The 21,064-nt window shown below is 38.2% G+C and overlaps 1 protein-coding gene across 8 annotated transcripts in view; it reads right to left on the bottom strand.

The window, feature by feature from the left end:
* Nucleotides 1-7,343: 7,343 nt before the first annotated feature.
* Nucleotides 7,344-21,064, bottom strand: part of LOC126279069 (E3 ubiquitin-protein ligase HECTD1) — a 311,851-nt gene continuing 298,130 nt past the window's right edge. For all 8 annotated transcript variants that reach the window (XM_049979517.1, XM_049979523.1, XM_049979518.1 and 5 more), the window contains 2 exons: nt 14,850-15,091; nt 7,344-7,969 (listed from right to left, as the gene is read on the bottom strand). In XM_049979517.1, coding sequence (XP_049835474.1) covers nt 7,687-7,969; nt 14,850-15,091 — 525 coding nt within the window. In that variant the 3' untranslated portion in view covers nt 7,344-7,686. The remainder of the gene's footprint in view (nt 7,970-14,849; nt 15,092-21,064) is intronic.

Genomic DNA, 21,064 nt, shown 5'->3' with positions numbered 1-21,064 from the left:
GAGTGTTCATACAAACAGATAGTGTGATTCAGAGTAATGTGACGAAGAAAGACATAGTTCCGCAGATCAATCTAGAATTCGATTGTTGCGTGGTAAACAAGGAAAAAAGATTGTAAAGATTGTTTTAAAAGTATATGGAAATATTTTGAAGACAGTGATTGTTGTGGAAAAGTATGTATAAGAAATACCATAGTGAACCAATACCCAGAGACTAGTTCAGCTAGAAGACACAGTAATAAAGAAACTGAAGAGATAGTAATTTATGAAAGATGTGGAAAAGACCAAGGTGATACGGTCGCTTTCAGAAACAGACGTTAAATAACTGTATTTGAAATGTGTAATTGAAATGTAACTGTATTTGAAATATGTAATTGAAATGTAACTGTATTTGAAATGTGTAATTGAAATGTAACTGTATTTGAAATGTGTAATTGAAATGTAACTGTATTTGAAATGTAATTCTAATTGAAATGTGAATGTATGTATCAATGAAAGTGTCTTGATTTTAATGCAAATGCTTTTGACATAACTGAATGTTAGGCATGTATAATGTAATTGTATTATTGTGTGTTTAATGAATTTGACTTTACTAAATGAAAATGAAAAATATAACATATCAGATGCAAATGTAATAAACAAATCTGTAAAGCATGTAATGGAAAAAAAAAAAATAATAAAAGAGTCACAATTGACGCTACTCTGAGGAGTAACGCCAATTTCCCTGGCGGGGGAGGTGTTGTAACCGCAGAAAAGCAAAGTCTAAATGCAGTTGTTCTCAGACGATACACCAGAAATCATACGGGAGATAGAGTTAACAGGGGACGCCAGGCGTGTCGGAGGGGTCACAAAAGATAACAACGCAGCCAGATAGCCGAGGCGGCGGTCCAAGCGGCCAGGCAGCTGCGCGTGATAAGCAAGGAAGCAGACTCAGCTATTAAGATAAAAAGGGCGCTCTGGGCAGGTCCCTTAATAAACAATAATTTGCAGTATCAACACTCTTGGCTAGAGGGAGAAGTCTGGGAGCGGAGAGAGAAAGAAAGAGGGCCCTAGGTGGGGACCGCACTACGTCATGAGGAGCCAATGAAGGGCTCAGGACGCAGTGCGTGACCATATAGGGAGAGGCCCCTCTACCCCTCCACCCAGCTTCTGAAGAAAAGTACTGAAGTTAATACTAAAACAATCCCTAATAAGGAAAAGTTGCACTCGACGCTACGTCATGCCAAGCGCTGGCGGGGTCGAAGGGGAAGAGCTAACAAAACTCGGAGGCACGCCGCTCCGGGGATCTCTCTCTCTCGGGTTTAGGCAGCGACGGTAGTCAGCGTGAGTAGCAGCCGACTTGGGCTGAGGGCGGGCTGCAGGCAGACAGTTGGAGATAGTCGCCGATGAGCGTTTAGGCAGCGACCGCGGGACTCTGACGTAGGGTGCTAGTGTGGGCAGCAAAGTGCTGGAAAGTTCTATCAGGCAGCCAGAACGGTGGAAGCCAGTCACCGTCTCTGTAATGGGCTTGGCTATTCTGCAGGTACAATCACTACGCAGTTAGGGTGATCTGTATTCTTTATGAATAAATTAGAACTTTTATAACGACCATACGAGTTTACTTCTACCAACATCCTGGCCTTGTACCTTCACACCAGGGAATTTAACATCTTAGCCAGATCAAAAGTCTCCCTCTCAATTAGGTCAACCGGCTAATTCCCGTTTACGAACCGTGTCGCTCAATCCCTCGCAAAACCCACGCTTGGGACGGCGACAGTCTTCAGCATGCCAAAAATAATTAATACTGAAAACTTGGTTTGTTTGCAATCTATGTTGTTGAGAAATGGTAAACACAAAACCAAGTCATATCCAGTATGATTGTATTGTCATTTAAATGCGCAACTTTGCTGTTTTCCCGTTCCCCCTCGTCGTGCTCTAGACAGGGTGGTATGGCAGTGGGGGAGATGTGAAGCGAGGCAAAGTGCTTTGGTACTCGTACTCGATTACCAGTAGGACATCATGAGGAATAATAATAATAATAAACTGTGAAACATGGAACAACAGTCTGGCCCCGGGGCAGCCAGAGTGAGAGGTCATGTGGGAGTGCTGTGTGTGTGTGTGTGTGTGTGTGTGTGTGTGTGTGTGTGTGTGTGTGAGAATGTGGTAGTTTATGTTGTCTATTTTGGAAGAAGGCCTTCTGGCCGAAAGCTTAAATGTTTAGTAGTCTTTTTGTTGTGCTTGACTGCGGCTCAACATCTCCATTGCTTGAAACAAGAAATAAATTATTTGATCTCTCCATAATGTGTACTTGAAGAAGAAAGAAGTCACTTTTAAGTATCAGTATTTCACGAAGTTACTATTTCTTCAAAAGCTTTGCAGTTGCTGGTAAGTTTTCACCATAACCTAGCAACACTTATATTCAGAATGTGTAGAAAAGTTGAAATGGGACTCTCATGAGAAAAATACATTTTTACCACTCAGCACATCACCAATTTATGACATCAGATAAGTGGAAACCAACTCAGTGGCATACGTGTCACTGGACCAGCCTGTAGCAGGCAGCATTAAAGCACTGACAGGACAGTTACGTCCCACTAGAGTGTAGGACCAACACTGCAGATGAAACTGTACATTCTGTTACACCCTTGAGAACGTTGTCATACTGCATGGTCCAGTGCCCACTTGTTTTTACACAACAGCACTCCCATTTCTGTTTCCAGATCATCACTGTTGTAACAGAGTGTGAACTAAAATACCACACTGAGGTTCTCCTCCTCCAAAGACTGATACTCGCTACATTTTACAGCTCTTCAATGATAGACTGGTGTAATAGTAACAATCCTGGACACGCAAATCTGGATCTAAATCTACATCATCTCTCTTTAATCTAAATCAGTTATTGCTGGTGGTGTGGTCTTTCTGGATGTTCAATTTTCCCAAACTCTGGTACATTTTGCAATTATGGCACATAGTTCCATGATGTGCATTCATTTAATAATTTTTATTTTATTTTCTGGACTGTAATTGTAACAGAAATCAGCTATGCTGACACCTTCACAGTCAGTGGGTACCACTGAATTCTAGTCATAGAAATAAAATCTGTAGTTTGCTTTATATTTGCATTTCCTTTACTTAATGACAATCTTCAGTTTTGGAGATGTTCATTCTGTGGTTTTTGGCTAACAATTCAGTACATTTCAACACTTACAAGGAGAGGTTCTCAGCAATGGAATCGACTTTTTTGAACTATCTATATGGTGATGTACATTAAGATCACAGGTATCACATTCTGCAGCCATTCATCCTGGTGGGCCCTCATTTCCAAGTAATCAACGGAAAAAATTGAAATTTCGCATGATACTCTACAGCTTTAAAAAATGGGTGTTTTAACAGACTGGTTGTGCAGTGTAATGATTAAGGTACAGGCTTCACATGTGTGGGTTCGCGTCTCATGTCATTTTTATCCAGTTAATTTGTTTAAATGTAATTTTTTTTATTTCTGTTGTTCTGTCACACCATTTTATTTTATGTATTGACTTAGATTTCACTTCTTCCGTTTATCATTCTATATTTTTGTCCATGTTATTGCATTCGCTATTTCTATACCTCATTTTGCTTGAATTTCATGTTATTTATATTCTCTTCTTTCATTTAAAACTTCATTTGCATTACTATGCTCACAGTGCAGCAAGAATTTATTGTTTGTATGACAATTACTATCCAAAATAATATAACCTAGTAATGAAAAATGTTTAAATATGGTGATAGATAAATAAAAGAAATCAAATACACATGCAGAAATAATAAAGAAACCAACTGGAAAAAGAGAGGAAGAAAACATGAGATTGAAGAAGCCAATATCGTGATTACAGAAATAAAAAAATTTCAGAGCACCTGATGACATTCGAACCCATAACCTTTTGCATGTGAGGTCTGTACATTAACCATTAGACTGCACAGCCCATCTATTAAACATCTGCATGTTTATAAGCTGCAGAGCATCACGTAAAATTCTGAAATCGAGTTTCTTTGGCTATTCGTGAATGAGAGCCCACCAGGACGATGGTTACAGGGTGTGATATCTCATACCTTAACCTACATCACCATACAGACGACCTCAAGGAGTCTACTCCACTGCTGGGGATGTCACCATGTAAGCCACTGCTGGGGATATCACCATGTAAGCAAGACTTCTGTACCTTGTAGACTTGCAGTTCCTCTATGTATACCAAATTTGCCAGCAGCAACTGAACATTCTAAACCATTTGGACCATGTTATTCTGTTAACAGGCATAATTTTGCTATGTGCTGGGATGAGGTCATCATCATATTATAAATTTATTCTGTCGTGGCAGTGAATGTACGCTTCACTATGTATATCAAACAAAAACTCTAGAAACCATGTAATTAGGTAAATAGCTTTTAAAAGCAAATTACTCACATGAACCTCCTTTAAAAATCTTATTTCAGAGGGGTTCTTAGTGTATAACACCATGAAAGGAAAGTGCAGGGTTGGAGCAATACATCAAGACTTCTTATTTCATTTTGAGAACTAGTCAATCTTTATTTCCTGCCATATTCCTAACACCATTGGTAACCATATTTTCTAACTTGGCCCAGACTAGTTTCCATTCCTCCACAGTTGCATTTCTACCTTTTAGTCTCAGATGAGCCACCAACAAAAGTTATTACAAATGTACTGCCAATTTCTCAAATAAAAACATGAAATTGTACAAGTGTAACATACTGTATGTACTCCTATATAAAGTGAGAGAATACAAATAAATCTACTAGCACCTTCCCTTGTTTCAGTTCATCACCAATGCCCTATTTTTCTCATCACTTACCTGACAGGCAAGCAACAGGCTCAATTGTTGATAAGTTTTCTAAACATTTCTCTTCAGTTATGATGACAGAGAGTGCAAGAGAGATGGAACGAATGTTAGATGATCTAAACATGAAATTAGAAGAATATGGAATGAAGATTAACAAGAAGAAAAACGAAAAGCATGGTAACTGGAGGGAAGGGGAGAAAATGCCGTATGAAAATAGGGGAGAGGAAATAGAGCAAGTGAGTTACTTCAATTACTTGGAAGATACAGAAGCGCTATACAAAGACAACAAATCTGAAGGCAGCATCATAGAAAGGGAAGAAGTAGTAGATGACAAGATGGTAGAAATGATACCACAACAATAATTTGGAGGAATAAATCAAAAGAAGCCTCCTGGAATAGACTATGTTCCCTCACAATCTCTTGGAAAACTAGCCATGACCAAACCATTCCACCTTTGGAGTGGGTGAATAAACAAAAGTGGCCTCATCCAAAGAAGCACAGTTGAAAGGAAGTGATACCATATGTGACTAAAATAAAACATCTACATTCAGTCATGAAAGTTGCATGCTTGTATGTAGCAAAATCTAATAATGATAGGAAAGTGTGGAATGAGGACATCAAAATAAAAGATAAAAGTACTCTGAAAATTCTGGGGCCCCGAGACTTAAAATATGTAGAGATTTGCTACTAGCGGCTAAAAATGAGACATAATAGCTTAGGAAAGTAGCAACAAGAGAAGGAATAAGTGGGCTGAATTATAATCAGTTAAGCCAATGCGTCCAGAAGTGCACAGGAGGTGGAAGAAGAACTGATGAGAGGAAATGATGCAATGGAATTAAGACACTGGCTGAAAGTGAGCACACAGATAATGGAACAAAACAAATTATCTGGTTTGCCTGTCTGACCTAAATGTGAAAGTAAGAGTGCAGCAATAACTATACACACAAAACAACACTATTTATTCAACAGATAGATGGAGGATGCCATACTTTTAACAGTTAGAAACTACCAAACTTATAACTATGGACAATGAAGGAGTATTTATCTGTGAGAAAAGAAAGTGAAGAACAAAGAGAAGTGGCATGTGTAACAAGATCACAAGGTTTATTAACTAATGGTTTGATCCCTGTAGTGAGAGAGAAGCAGGAAATATTTACAAGATTTTGAACAGGAATGTGTTCTAAATTCTGGGATAGGTTGGATGTTGTGGAAAGTGAAAAGTATTATACGAATTTTACATAACAAGCATTTTAATAACTCACATCAAAAGCGAGTGAGTAGTTAAAACACCAGCAAAAAATAAGGAACAATAAAAAGTAACATAAACATGATATGTGTACATAAAGTTCTGGTTGAGAATAACAAATTATTTAGGAATAAAGGACATGACTCACCGAAAGGCAGGCGTGTTGTGTTGTCAACAGGCACACAAACAAAAAGGTACAGAGCTTTGCTTTGCTAGCTTTTGGAATGAAATTCCTTTTTCAAGCTGTAGGAGAACACACACAGGCATGACTGTTTCTCCTACAGCTGGAGAAAGTATTACATTCCAAAAGCTAGCAAAGCAAAGCTCTGTACCTTTTGTTTGCATACCTGTCGACGATGCAGCGCTTCTGCCTTTCGGTGAGTTGTCTCCTTTATTCCTGAATAATACTTTATTAATATAAACATGAGGTGGAGAAGACAAAAATATCTGAAAGGAAAGATGAGATGAAGAGTGGTTTAGTGTATCACGATGGTAGAAAGGTCAAAATACAAGTTGGTAGGTGCATCCGAAGGGACTTATAAACAGGTTTCAATTCACATACGCACTGAGTAGCAGGCAACTGAAACACAGCACACACAAATAACAGTGAAAAGGTCTGGTAGGCAATCAGTATAACAACCATTGCAAGAGAAATAAAATAAATATTAAAGAAATATCAATGTGAAAGCAAAGATTTCAAGTAAACTGTTCCCCTTGGGCTTGGTGTGGGATTTGTGGTCCAAATGTTAGGAGTCACTTCAGTTACACAAAGTACTGTTGCAAAAATATAATTTCTTAACGAATGTGTGGAGGAAGCGCCAGACTATGGCATTTCAGAACAGACATTTCGCGCACAAGTGCGATTTTCTGTGTGTGTGTGTGTAGGCGTGCCTGTTTAATTATGGATATCTTACCTTTATGCATTGTCATATGAATTTAACAGCTAAGTATAGCTTTTTAAAAGTCTGCAATCATAATCAGTGGTATCAAACTAACCCCAACATCCCTAAACAAGTTTCTCCATATTTTTCTGTTCACTGGATGACAATAATTGAGGTATGCTCAAACTGTACTTCAGCTTACTGGTTCCCTGTTTCATCCATATATTAAATCTTGCTACTCCAACATTTTTATGAAATTCTTTAGAAGTTCTGATTCACTATTTTACATGTCCACTATTTTCTTTATTCAATGCAGATGTAATTTCTGTCTGAAATTGGTCACTGAAGAAACTGACAATTTCTCCACTTGTATAAACATTCCAACAGGATCACAAAGAGCCACAGTAAAAGACAAGACAAAAACATATTATTGACAGGTTTAAGTCTTTCCTTGTACATGAACATATTGACTATAAACAATTATATACAAAATAAAGTAGACATCTTAAAGTAAAACAGTAACTTTGGAAATTCTACAAAAAATACATAATTAACGCAAGTCTCATTCTCACTATGCACATGCCTGTGTATTTAAAGGAACAATAATTCTCACTGACAGTGATTTATCCCCCCCCCCCCCTCAGCCCCACTTCACATCTTATTCCCCCCCCCCCCCCCCCCAAGCACAAGTGATACACAATGGCATGCTGTTGTATAACAGACACAGAAACGACACTGGTGAGCACATTCAGTTCAAGTGGAAACCACGTTCACGTGTGGCAGCTAGTAAACGTTGTCGCAGCAGTTCCTCTGTTGGGTAGTCTGGCAGCTTCAGATAGTGCACACATGTGTTGACAGATGGGTAGCTACCCTCGCCTGCATCCACCTTTCGTACGACTGTCAATCGAGGATATAAATTTGCGAGTCCACCTGGAGGTAGTGAGGAGCATCCTGTTGTGAACTGCAGGAACGCCTTACGCTCTTCAGCTGACATGGCCACCAGGACATTCACAAAGCGTAGGAAACCAGGACTGCAAGGTAAAATATTAAAATTATGTATCTCTGAACACTGGAAACTCAAGATTCTTGAAGATAACACAGACAATAACAAATATGGAAATTGTATCTTAACCCATGTACTGTGTGAAGCACAAACAGAGGCTAATGTTCCTCCTCACACTACTCCCATAGAAATGAAAAGTAGAGTGTTTATGTAGATGGAGAAAGTATAAAATGGGAAGGCTCATCTTGTTTCTTATTGCAACTATTCTTATTAACAAATCCAATTTTGATTTGCTATTCTACAGTGACTTGTGATATGACTAATGTGTTGTCAAGCAAGCAACACATAAGATAACCAAGAAACCTAATTTCTACTGACAGCAACAAATGCACTATTAATTACTGACAGTATCAAATATGGTAGACATTAATGTAACTTTTTCAAATATGACAGCAAAACAAGCAGCTCTTCGACCTTGAAATGCTTCTATATATCTACTATTCAAGCCACCACATGCTGTAGGTAATAACTATGTTAAAGACATCACTAGTTAAGACAGGCAGCTTTGAACAATATAGTTTTATCTATTACTGCCTTGGTCTTGAGAAATTTTGAGCATTACTATTGGTATTGACTAATTTTCAGCACCTTAGATTTCTGCTGACTTTGAAACCTCTTCCTTCTATAAAACACCTACACAACCTTCTTTATCTAGCTCATACTTTTTTCATTTGTTTAATTAATTTAAGTAATTGTTTAAAAGGTTGCAAAACATAGAAATTCAATGTCAGTCTCACAATTTTGTTTCAGCTACTAAGAAAAACAACCCAGCCGAGCGGGATTAGCCGAGCGGTCTTGGGCGCTGCAGTCAAGGACTGTGCGGAGGTTCGAGTCCTCCCTCGGGCATGAGTGTGTGTGTTTGTCCTTAGGATAATTTAGGTTAAGTAGTGTGTAAGCTTAGGGACTGATGACCTTAGCAGTTAAGTCCCATAAGATTTCACACACATTTGAACAAAAACAACCCACTCCAGATGAGCATGCGAATGCTTTCATATCATGGGGTATACCAAATAATGAGATGTTTGCTTTTTAACTGGTCACAATTTGTTTCATACAGCGCAACCAGCACAAGCATATTTGTAGTTAGTTTTTCTTCAACTGTAATGACTAATCTAGTACACTGAGAAAAATGTTCGAAGTGACTTTCAGCAGTTTGTAGCAACTTTGTAAGTTGACAGTGAATGCTGTGAGCATAATGAAACAAAATTATACAATGTATATGTAAAACTGACCACAATGTGTTGCTTCTACTGTTTACATGTCATTTAATTATCAACACAATATAATGCTGCAGTAAAATGGGTTGCTTTAAAAGTCATACAAGAGATACAAGCTGTGCCTGAAATCAATGGAGTTGATCTACATCTACATCCACACCCACACCCACACCCTGCAAGCCAACTGGCGGTATGTGGCGGAGGGTACCTTGAGTACCTCTATCGGTTCTCCCTTCTATTCCAGTCTTGTATTGTTTGTGGAAAGAAAGATTGTTGGTATGCCTCTGTGTGGGCTCTAATCTCTCTGATTTTATCCTCATGGTCTCTTTGCAAGATGTACGTAGGAGGGAGCAATACACTGCCCGACTCCTTGATGAAGGTATGTTCTCGAAACTTTAACAAAAGCCCGTACCAAGCTACTGAGCGCCTCTCTTGCAGAGTCTTCCACTGGAGTTTATCTATCACCTCCATAACGCTTTTGCGATTACTAAATGATCCTGTAACGAAGTGCACTGCTCTCCGTTGGATCTTCTCTATCTCTTCTATCAACCCTATCTGGTACGGATCCCACACCAGTGAGCAGTATTCAAGCAGTGGGTGAACAAGTGTACTGTAACCTACTTCCTTTGTTTTTGGACTGCATTTCCTTAGGATTCTTCCAATGAATCTCATAACACCTATGACACACACACACACACACACACACACACACACACACACACACACACAAATTCAATTCTAATTTATAACTAAGTATTGAAGTAGCTTTTATAATACCTCTAAGCTTTAAGTGAAGAGCAGAAGGGAAACAAAAGAAAGGGAACTGGATAAATGCATTACCCAGCTTTCTAATGAGGTACAAAGTAAGGAAGCAGTCCACTGATTTCAGCAACTGACGAAGGAAGTGGTAAATACCAAGATATGCAATGCAGAAGATACTAACTAACCAAGTTGGAGGCAATATAATGTAAATGGATAGACAAAAAATCAACTCAAAAATAGGTGGCAGGACAATACACACACTCTGTCAATAATTGTTTATTTTTGTTGTTATACAATTTGGAGCAAGGTTGACAATTTTGAAGAGGTTCGTATCTGCAAATAGTTTACAGGGCCTCCAGTTATCCATTAAATAATGTACATTTATCGAAGATAGGAACAGCCCCATACCACTTCCTTGTTTGCTCCTGAAATTATCTTCACATTTGTTGATTTTGTTCCATTAGCAATCATATGTTGAGTTCTATCTGCAAGGAATCCAATTACGAATCTGGTCCTACACTTGATAAGTTTGCATTTTGTTCACTAAATGAAAACGTGAAACTGTACTGGATGCCTTCCAGAAGTCTAAAAATGTGGCATTAATCTGGGTGCCTTTGGCTACAGTGCTCTGGGTTTCCTGGACAAACCAAGATCTCTGTTTACAGATTCAATGATGATTTCGTAGAACAGATTTTCTTTCTTGAAAAAATGTCAACATGCGCGAGTATGAAGCAACCTCCATAGGTCTCCAACAGATTTAAGCCAATTACATAGGCCTCTAATTATGTGCGTGTGTCTGGTGACTATTTTTAAAATGGGAATGACCTGCACTTTTTCCAGTCAATTGATAGCCTTAATTGCTCCAGATGTATTTATAAAATGTTAATAACTTTAGTGAAAGGTAACTCTTTTTCAGATGTAGTGTATGAGTTTTATACTGTGTTCATTTGTGGTTCATTTCACTGTGTGATTGGTTTCTCTGTGACGCAAGTTTATTTTGCACTACAAAATGTCTGAAGATGTAGTGGAAGTCAGCAAAAAAGTGTAGCTACGGAAAGTCAAGTTTCACGTGGCCAGACATGTGAGTTTGTGCACTTGATGCTAGAGTATTTCTAGAAAGAGAGAGACAATGGTCCAACTCTATTTCCTCCAATAAAGATAGTCAAAAGAATTGCAGATGCCTTGAACATGCATTACTCTTCGGGAGACAAAGTTACTCAGTGGCAGCAAAATGTCTTTGTTAATGGTTGTCAGAGGCCTCAGTTTTCCCTGTAAAAAAATAAATAATAATTACAGAATGGAAAATTATAATGAAGAGAGGCACTGTTGATTTTTAAGAACTGTAGTTAAAGAGGCGTTTGAAGGTAAGTGGCTCAACAAAACCTGGATAAATGACAGTCATTATGTCATAAAAGACTGGACAGATTATGGCATATGTGGAAGTTCTGCTATTCCAGTGGGAGAGGGGTCAAGAATTATTGCCTTGCATGCTAGAACTGCATCTGGTTTCGTACGTAACTGTCTCCTCGTTTAGAAATCGAGGAAAACAAACGACTGCCATGAGGAAATTAACCACGATAGTTTTCTGAAGTGGTTCAAGTGGCAACTACCGGAAAACTTAGATCGGCTGCCTGTCATTGTAATGGACAATGCCCCACACATTCAGTTATTAAAGATAAAGCTCCAATGACAGCAACGAAAAAAGCAGATGTCGTTGAATGGTTGAAATACCACAATGTGTAAATTCAGGACCATTTATGTAAGACGGAGTTCAAGGAAGTAGTGCACAGAATAATAAGCCACAGTTTCAACAGTATGTTGTGGACGAGGTAACTAAAGAACTTGGCCACATAATTCTTAGGCTTCTTCCATACTAATGCCATGTTAACATTATTGAAATTATTTGGGCACAAACTAAAAATTACATGACAACAAACAACAAAAGCCTAACTGTGGCAGAAATTTAAAGACTGTTAGAGAGAGCAGTGGCACAAATGTTCACTGCAATTGTCATCAACACCTCTACAGCCACAGGAGAAAAAACTGCAGCTTTTTTTGCACTGTATGTTCAAGAAATCGAAAGTGTGAAGGCAGGTTATCAATCTCACAAGGGAATGGTCCAATCTCACAAGGGAATGGTCCAATCTGACAAGCTCAATACTAGCCTGAAATTTTTCATGCAGGAAGAATACACCAAAAGAAATGCACTAAACCATATGAAAAATGTCTGCCATAATGAAGTTTTTTAATAACTTGCAATTCACATCAACAGCTAAATCACTGCAGATGTAACTGTTATGCAAGCGATTATCAGAGGAAAGAAAAATCAAGGCAGTGTACAATGTTACATTACAGACGACTTCCACTGATTGGGATTTTAATTTGTTGATATTACACATTTTATAACAAATTCCTGTAGCACTGTTCTTATAATAATTGTTGAATATTGTATATTTTCCCAACAGTGAAACAGTTCCTTGTTTATTCTCTACAACTGACACAAAAATGCAAAAGCGTCTATTGGATATGAAAACAAACATTTCCTCTACACCAGGCATGCCGGATAAAATAAAAATTAATGCATTTAGGCGCTTCACGGTAATTACTAGTTCTTTACTTAGACATAACTGCAAAGTAGTAAGAAACGGTCATGCCCATTGTTCTGCATATTGGGTGTGTACCAGGCACACTTTATCAAGTTTGTAGACTGTGGTTATGCAAAATGACGATGCAGAAATTACTTCATTTTAACAATGCGGTTCTGCTGATGACAAAAATCTGTGGAAAATTATCTTGTATAACAATTTTCTGTTTCAAGTTTTTTTTTTTTAATTTTTTTATTGAGAGGCTGAATCACACTATTAGCTCCAGGTGGAATCAAAATTATATTTTGTCATCCCCCTAAAGACAGAGGTAACATTATGATCAGGCCAATAGTCCAACAAGAGCAATGGAGTATTCTCTGTAAGTGGTAAGATGTTTGGGATGTAAAACGGAAACTTAATCTCTCCCATTTTTCCACTTTGTTACACTGATTACAAGACTTTCGCAAGTAAACAGACCTTTGTCTTAATTTTTGGTCCTAAATTGCCTCGATGTTCCTGAAGAGAGAGAAAAAGTTGCAGGAACAGCAATCTATTGACACTTTACTACTGGTACTTTTGTATATAAATGTCTCATAGCAATCTTAGACTGCACAAGTGACAATGATCATTTTTTGCTTCAAATAATAAAGTGTGGTTTGCACTAAATCTGACTGACTGGCTTTATATGTAGCTTTTAGGGGACAAAAACAAACTCTGCTTTAGATTGTCTACGAATTTCTCTACAGTATTACCTATTACTGACATCAATTCTACACTTTTATTGAGGCAAACTTTGTAATTTTGTAACTACCTTTCTCATACAATTTCTTGAAGAAGCCTGGAAATCAGTAATGATCATCTCACTTACAATCCAGAGCACCCGATCTTCTAGATCTCCTTCAATAATGGTGCATTGGCTCTCACGAGCAGTTCTAAATCCTTAAAATAGTTATCCTTTCACATTTTTGCCAGTTACATTTTGGGTAATATTTTGTATCCCCATGTAAATCTTTCTTCCATTTGTACATTCCATGTTCATATTTTATGACATGAAAACAGCTCTGCACACTGCTTAAGTTTAAGCATTTTCTCCCTCCTTCGTTTGACCAAAAAATTTATAGCTTTTTCTTTCTCACTGAAAGCTATTGCTTGAAAGATACTCTGTTTTTGTTCTGGACTTTAATTAGCATAACAATCTTCAATCGAACCACAATTCATGGACTTATCCGAGTTATTTCCTATTTCTTCTGATGTTTCCAACAATTTCTAACATAATGTGGACATCACTGGAATGAATGTCCAATGATGATAAACAGGACACACACAAGGCCTGCAGGAGAAATAGGTGATTTTCATCGCATACTGGCACCACATTATTCATATTTCATCTTTGCAAGATTGAAAACGTTAACTGTATTCCATGTTACTGTGAACCTCTAGAACTTCCACAAAGACACATGATATTAGCAACCATATAACAAGAAACCACAAAGAAAATTACTTCATTTTTATCTCCAGTGTTAGCAATATAGCAAACGCTGCTGATAATTAATATGGATATTAAATAAGAGGCAAATCTGAGCGAATAGCAACTGTGTACAATTATTTCAGAGAAATTATCAATGGAAACTGAAATTCCCACTACAAATTACGATCACATTGTGGCTCTACCTTTTTACCGATGTGCCATCAACTGAGGACATGTAACCTCCATGATGCACATTCACTGTCTGCTACAACTATGGCAGGGGTGTCCATGTCTCCAGCCATCTGGCAAGCTATGCATTCAGCAAGTTCAGACATTCCTTTAAAACACTTGCTGTGTGCCTTAGCACCTAAAATTTTAACACACTGTGTTTCTTTGGTGTATTCTTTTTGCACAAAAAAATTACAGTGAAGGTTTAGAAATGTTGGATCAGACAGTTCCATTGTCAGCCTATAAGAGCAGAGATAGTGAAAAGCATGAACCTGGGATCAAGTCCCAGTCTTACAAACAGAACTGATATATAAAAGTTTCAATTCTTTAGAGTATTCTTGAAAATATGCATTAATATAATAAGTAAAATAAAGGAAAGACAACTCCTCATCACGGTCTGTGTGGCAGTGTGTGTGAATGTGTGTACTTTGCTGGAAAATGAGCTAGTGCTTGAAAGCTAGTGTCAATGCTGTTTTCTGTTGTGTTAACATAACTCCACACATCAATCTGCTATAGGCGAGCGATTGCTATTCCTTTATTTTACATATTGCTCCATTCAGGAATTTCCATTAGTGTAATAGCACATACCTGTCACGAGTATATCCAAGTTTGGGCTCAGTGTAAGTTAAGAGATCTTCTCTGGACCATTGTGGATTCTGGTCACCACACAACATGACACGTACTTCATCTGGGCTAAATGCCCTCAACTTATCCATAGGAAACACTCTGTTAAATCCAGCACGAAAAGCTTCTAATTGCCGTGCAATACCACGCTCCAAGCAAAAATTTGTGGTCAGTTCAGCATATTCCTCTACATTGTCTAGAGTAACCTGCAAAGTTAACCATAGGAAAATGATGATTACTTATCAATTTTAATGGACTGACTTGAAGGGTGACTGATTTAAGAGACACTTTTCTTGTTAATCCTGCTCAAGCAGCACAAATATACATGGAAATCAGTTTAAGTCACTTGATATGATTAACAAGAAAACTTCCTTTCTACTACTCTTAGATAACACTTCTATTTCCTACATGTTATCTTAACACCATAACAATATTGAAGATGGTGTTATTGACTTATTACATGGAGGGGGAAGAAAATCATTCTCAAATTGTGCTAACTTCTCACACTGGCACTTCCTGTTTTCTTTGAATGGCATTTGTTTGTAGCACCGGGGGACACAAATAAAGTGATAGAGAAGTGGTGCATACCACAACCAAATCCCTTATAACTAAGTTAAAAGATAGATAGATAGATAGAGAGAGAGAGAGAGAGAGAGAGAGAGAGAGAGAGAGAGAGAGAGATGGTGGAAAAAGAAATCTTCAAATTGACGTACATAGGCCTATCATTTTCATATAAATGACCATCATATAAAAATAAGCAAAAGTATCATTTTATGAACACCAGAATTACAAATAACTTTAAAAAAGAATTTCATAAAGTGATCACATTTTATGTCTACATTTTATGGGATCATATGTCTTAAGTCAAACAATGCCTTGTGTCACATGTAGTTGTGCGTATACCAGTCAAAATCAAAATCAATGCACCAAAACCAAATGATGTACGATTAACTGTCAAAAAAATATTTCCAATCCTCTTGTAATTAGAAAAATATTTCTGATGTTTACTTCAGTGATACTGTTGAACGTTATATTTCCTGCAGTAAGCACGGGTGCCATTTGACATCTTATTGATAGCCTCAGGAGAGAGGAAGGGAGCAGTGGGGGATGCAGCAGGATTTAATGCAATTCTTCCATTTCTGTTTAAAAAATGTAGACATGAACCATTAGTTTAACACATTTTATTAGATAAAATGTGTTCTCAAAGACAGTTCATTCCCTAACAAGTAAAAAACTGGCTCTAGTGAAACCCTTACACACAAAAGGTGAAATAAAGCATGTGCAGAATTACAGAGTTACTTTGCTATTTCAACATGCAGCAAACTGTTTGAGAAAATAATTTTAAAAAGCATTTTTAAACATTACAACAGTGCTGACACAAAGTGATTTCCAGTATGGTTTCAGAAGATGTCAGCAGTAGTACAATTTATCCTTTATAAACTTGATGAAGTAAACAGATAGACCAATCAGAAGGATTATTCCTAGACCTCTCCAACAATGTTGTCATCACTGATGCTCTCATATCAAGAACTGTGATGAGAGACAATATTACATGACAGTGGAGAAGTATTGGAGAGAAGACAGTCAAGAATAAGAACTATATGTTTTGATTTCCCTCAAGGGCTCCTTCATATTGATGTTACGTAAATGATTTTTCCCCCCATGAACCATGGACCTTGCCGTTGGTGGGGAGGCTTGCGTGCCTCAGCGATACAGATGGCCGTACCGTAGGTACAACCACAACGGAGGGGTATCTGTTGAGAGGCCAGACAAACGTGTGGTTCCTGAAGAGGGGCAGCAGCCTTTTCAGTAGTTGCAGGGGCAACAGTCTGGATGATTGACTGATCTGGCCTTGCAACATTAACCAAAACGGCTTTGCTGTGCTGGTACTGCGAACGGCTGAAAGCAAGGGGAAACTACAGCCGTAATTTTTCCCGAGGACATGCAGCTTTACTGTATGATTAAATGATGATGGCATCCTCTTGGGTAAAATATTCCGGAGGTAAAATAGTCCCCCATTCGGATCTCCGGGCGGGGACTACTCAGGAGGATGTCGTTATCAGGAGAAAGAAAACTGGCGTTCTACGGATCTGAGCGTGGAATGTCAGATCCCTTAATCGGGCAGGTAGGTTAGAAAATTTAAAAAGGGAAATGGATAGGCTAAAGTTAGATATAGTGGGAATTAGTGAAGTTCGGTGGCAGGAGGAACAAGACTTCTGGTCAGGTGACTACAGGGTTATAAACACAAAATCAAATAGGGGTAATGCAGGAGTAGGTTTAATAATGAATAGGAAAATAGGAATGCGGGTAAGCTACTACAAACAGCATAGTGAACGCATTATTGTGGCCAAGATAGATACGAAGCCCACACCTGCTACAGTAGTACAAGTTTATATGCCAACTAGCTCCGCAGATGAAGAAATTGAAGAAATGTACGATGAAATAAAAGAAATTATTCAGATAGTGAAGGGAGACGAAAATTTAATAGTAATGGGTGACTGGAATTCGAGTGTAGGAAAAGGGAGAGAAGGAAACATAGTAGGTGAATATGGATTGGGGCTAAGAAATGAAAGAGGAAGCCGCCTAGTAGAATTTTGCACAGAGCACAACTTAATCATAGCTAACACTTGGTTTAAGAATCATGAAAGAAGGTTGTATACGTGGAAGAACCCTGGAGATACTAAAAGGTATCAGATAGATTATATAATGGTAAGACAGAGATTTAGGAACCAGGTTTTAAGTTGTAAGACATTTCCAGGGGCAGATGTGGACTCTGACCACAATCTATTGATTATGACCTGTAGATTAAAACTGAAGAAACTGCAAAAATGTGGGAAATTAAGGAGATGGGACCTGGATAAACTGAAAGAACCAGAGGTTGTACAGAGTTTCAGAGAGAGCATAAGGGAACAATTGACAGGAATAGGGGAAAGAAATACAGTAGAAGAAGAATGGGTAGCTCTGAGGGATGTAGTAGTGAAGGCAGCAGAGGATAAAGTAGGTACAAAGACGAGGGCTGCTAGAAATCCTTGGGTAACAGAAGAAATATTGAATTTAATTGATGAAAGGAGAAAATATAAAAATGCAGTAAATGAAGCAGGCAAAAAGGAATACAAACGTCTCAAAAATGAGATCGACAGGAAGTGCAAAATGGCTAAACAGGGATGGCTAGAGGACAAATGTAAGGATGTAGAAGCTTATCTCACTAGGGGTAAGATAGATACTGCCTACAGGAAAATTAAAGAAACCTTTGGAGAGAAGAGAACCACGTGTATGAATATCAAGAGCTCAGATGGCAGCCCAGTTCTATGCAAAGAAGGGAAGGCAGAAAGGTGGAAGGAGTATATAGAAGGTTTATACAAGGGCGATGTACTTGAGGACAATATTATGGAAATAGAAGAGGATGTAGATGAAGACGAAATGGGAGATACGATACTGCGTGAAGAGTTTGACAGAGCACTGAAAGACCTGAGTCGAAACAAGGCCCCCGGAGTAGACAACATTCCATTAGAACTACTGACGGCCTTGGGAGAGCCAGTAATGACAAAACTCTACCAGCTGGTGAGCAAGATGTATGAGACAGGCGAAATACCCTCAGACTTCAAGAAGAATATAATAATTCCAATCCCAAAGAAAGCAGATGCTGACAGATGTGAAAATTACCGAACTATCAGTTTAATAAGCCACGGCTGCAAAATACTAACGCGAATTCTTTACAGACGAATGGAAAAACTGGTAGATGCAGACCTCGGGGAAGATCAGTTTGGATTCCGTAGAAATGTTGGAACACGTGAGGCAATACTGACCTTACGACTTATCTTAGAAGAAAGATTAAGAAAAGGCAAACCTACGTTTCTAGCATTTGTGGACTTAGAGAAAGCTTTTGACAATGTTGACTGGAATACTCTTTTTCAAATTCTAAAGGTGGCAGGGGTAAAATACAGGGAGCGAAAGGCTATTTATAATTTGTACAGAAACCAGATGGCAGTCATAAGAGTCGAGGGGCATGAAAGGGAAGCAGTGGTTGGGAAAGGAGTGAGACAGTGTTGTAGCCTCTCCCCGATGTTATTCAATCTGTATATTGAGCAAGCAGTAAAGGAAACAAAAGAAAAATTTGGAGAAGGTATTAAAATTCATGGAGACGAAGTAAAAACTTTGAGGTTCGCCGATGACATTGTAATTCTGTCAGAGACAGCAAAGGACTTGGAAGAGCAGTTGAACGGAATGGACAGTGTCTTGAAAGGAGGATATAAGATGAACATCAATAAAAGCAAAACGAGGATAATGGAATGAAGTCGAATTAAGTCGGGTAATGCTGAGGGAATTAGATTAGGAAATCAGACACTTAAAGTAGTAAAGGAGTTTTGCTATTTGGGAAGCAAAATAACTGATGATGGTCGAAGTAGAGAGGATATAAAATGTAGACTGGCAATGGCAAGGAAAGCGTTTCTGAAGAAGAGAAATTTGTTAACATCGAATATAGATTTATGTATCAGGAAGTCGTTTCTGAAAGTATTTGTTTGGAGTGTAGCCATGTATGGAAGTGAAACATGGACGATAACTAGTTTGGACAAGAAGAGAATAGAAGCTTTCGAAATGTGGTGCTACAGAAGAATACTGAAGATAAGGTGGATAGATCACGTAACTAATGAGGAGGTATTGAATAGGATTGGGGAGAAGAGAAGTTTGTGGCACAACTTGACTAGAAGAAGGGATCGGTTGGTAGGACATGTTTTGAGGCATCAAGGGATCACAAATTTAGCATTGGAGGGCAGCGTGGAGGGTAAAAATCGTAGAGGGAGACCGAGAGATGAGTACACTAAGCAGATTCAGAAGGATGTAGGTTGCAGTAGGTACTGGGAGATGAAGCAGCTTGCACAGGATAGAGTAGCATGGAGAGCTGCATCAAACCAGTCTCAGGACTGAAGACAACAACAACAACAACAAATGATTTTTCTAGATCTCTAGATAGTAAGCATCTGATCATTATGTATTCCAATGACACATTTGGTGGCTGCTGGAGACACAGTGAGCCCTGCCTCATTGAAGAGATTAAAGATTTCACTGAAAAGACGAGGGCTCACTTTGAAACACAGGACTTCAAAGTTAACACAGATAAAATAAATATAATTCACTTTAAACGGAGTGGCCCAAATAGACAAAATATTGTGAATGAAAACATTCTCCCAAAAATCTGTTCAGGAAGTAACATTTTTGGATTTATACATAAATAACAGTCTTTCGTGGAAACAACCACCATGTCTGTAAAAAATGACTTCCAGGCTAAAGCTATTAACAAGGCTATCACCATACCTTAATTGTCAAACTCTAAGGAGTGTCTAATTTTGGATCAGTATATCCTCATTTGTCTCATAGAATACCTCTGTGTGAATGACCACGTGAAATATTATTAAAAGGGTTTTCATGCTGCAAAAGAGTTGAGGATTTTAGCGAAAGTAGAAAAAGCACCTTTATTAATTTTGATAATCTCATGAGTTATGCCATGTATATGCTACAAACCATTAGGCTAATGAAATAAAACACTAAGGTCACAAAACTGCGACATGCAAATTCAGAGCCATGGTACAAGGCATGCAGTTAACATAACTGATACTTCAACAGGAAAACATCCACATGCCACACTTGCTGTTTTTCATCATTAGGAAGCAAATGATCTTAAGATATTGACAGGAAATAGTTATTAGCGACATAAGCAGTGGCTTTTTCATAAAAGGAACACAACTTGAATGTAACATGAATTATAATATAAGCAATGTAAGGAAAAGATAAATTGCTATTTACCATAAAGATGACACGTTAAGTTGCAGATGGACAGAACTAAAAGAAATTTACATATTAGCTTTTGACCACAGCCTTTAGCTGAGAAAGAAATCCATGCAAATTCATTCACAGAAGTGAGCACACCTCATGCCCACATGACCACCATCTTCAGCAGCTCAGACCAGACTGTATTCTGGTCTGAGCTGCCAGTGATGGTGGTCATGTGTGCCTGAGGTGTGCTTGTATGTGTGAATGAATATGTGTGTGTGTGTGTGTGTGTGTGTGTGTGTGTGTGTGTGTGTGTGTGTGTGTGTGTGTGTGTGTTCCTTTTTCTGTTTAAGACTGTGACCAAAAGCTACATGTAAAAAATGTTTTTTAGTCGTTCCTGTCTGCAACTA

Source organism: Schistocerca gregaria, chromosome 6 (genome assembly GCF_023897955.1).
Source record: "Schistocerca gregaria isolate iqSchGreg1 chromosome 6, iqSchGreg1.2, whole genome shotgun sequence".
Taxonomy (NCBI): Eukaryota; Metazoa; Arthropoda; class Insecta; order Orthoptera; family Acrididae; genus Schistocerca; species Schistocerca gregaria.
The sequence above is the reverse complement of the archived record's forward strand: the minus strand, read 5'-3'. Positions and strand labels throughout refer to the sequence as shown.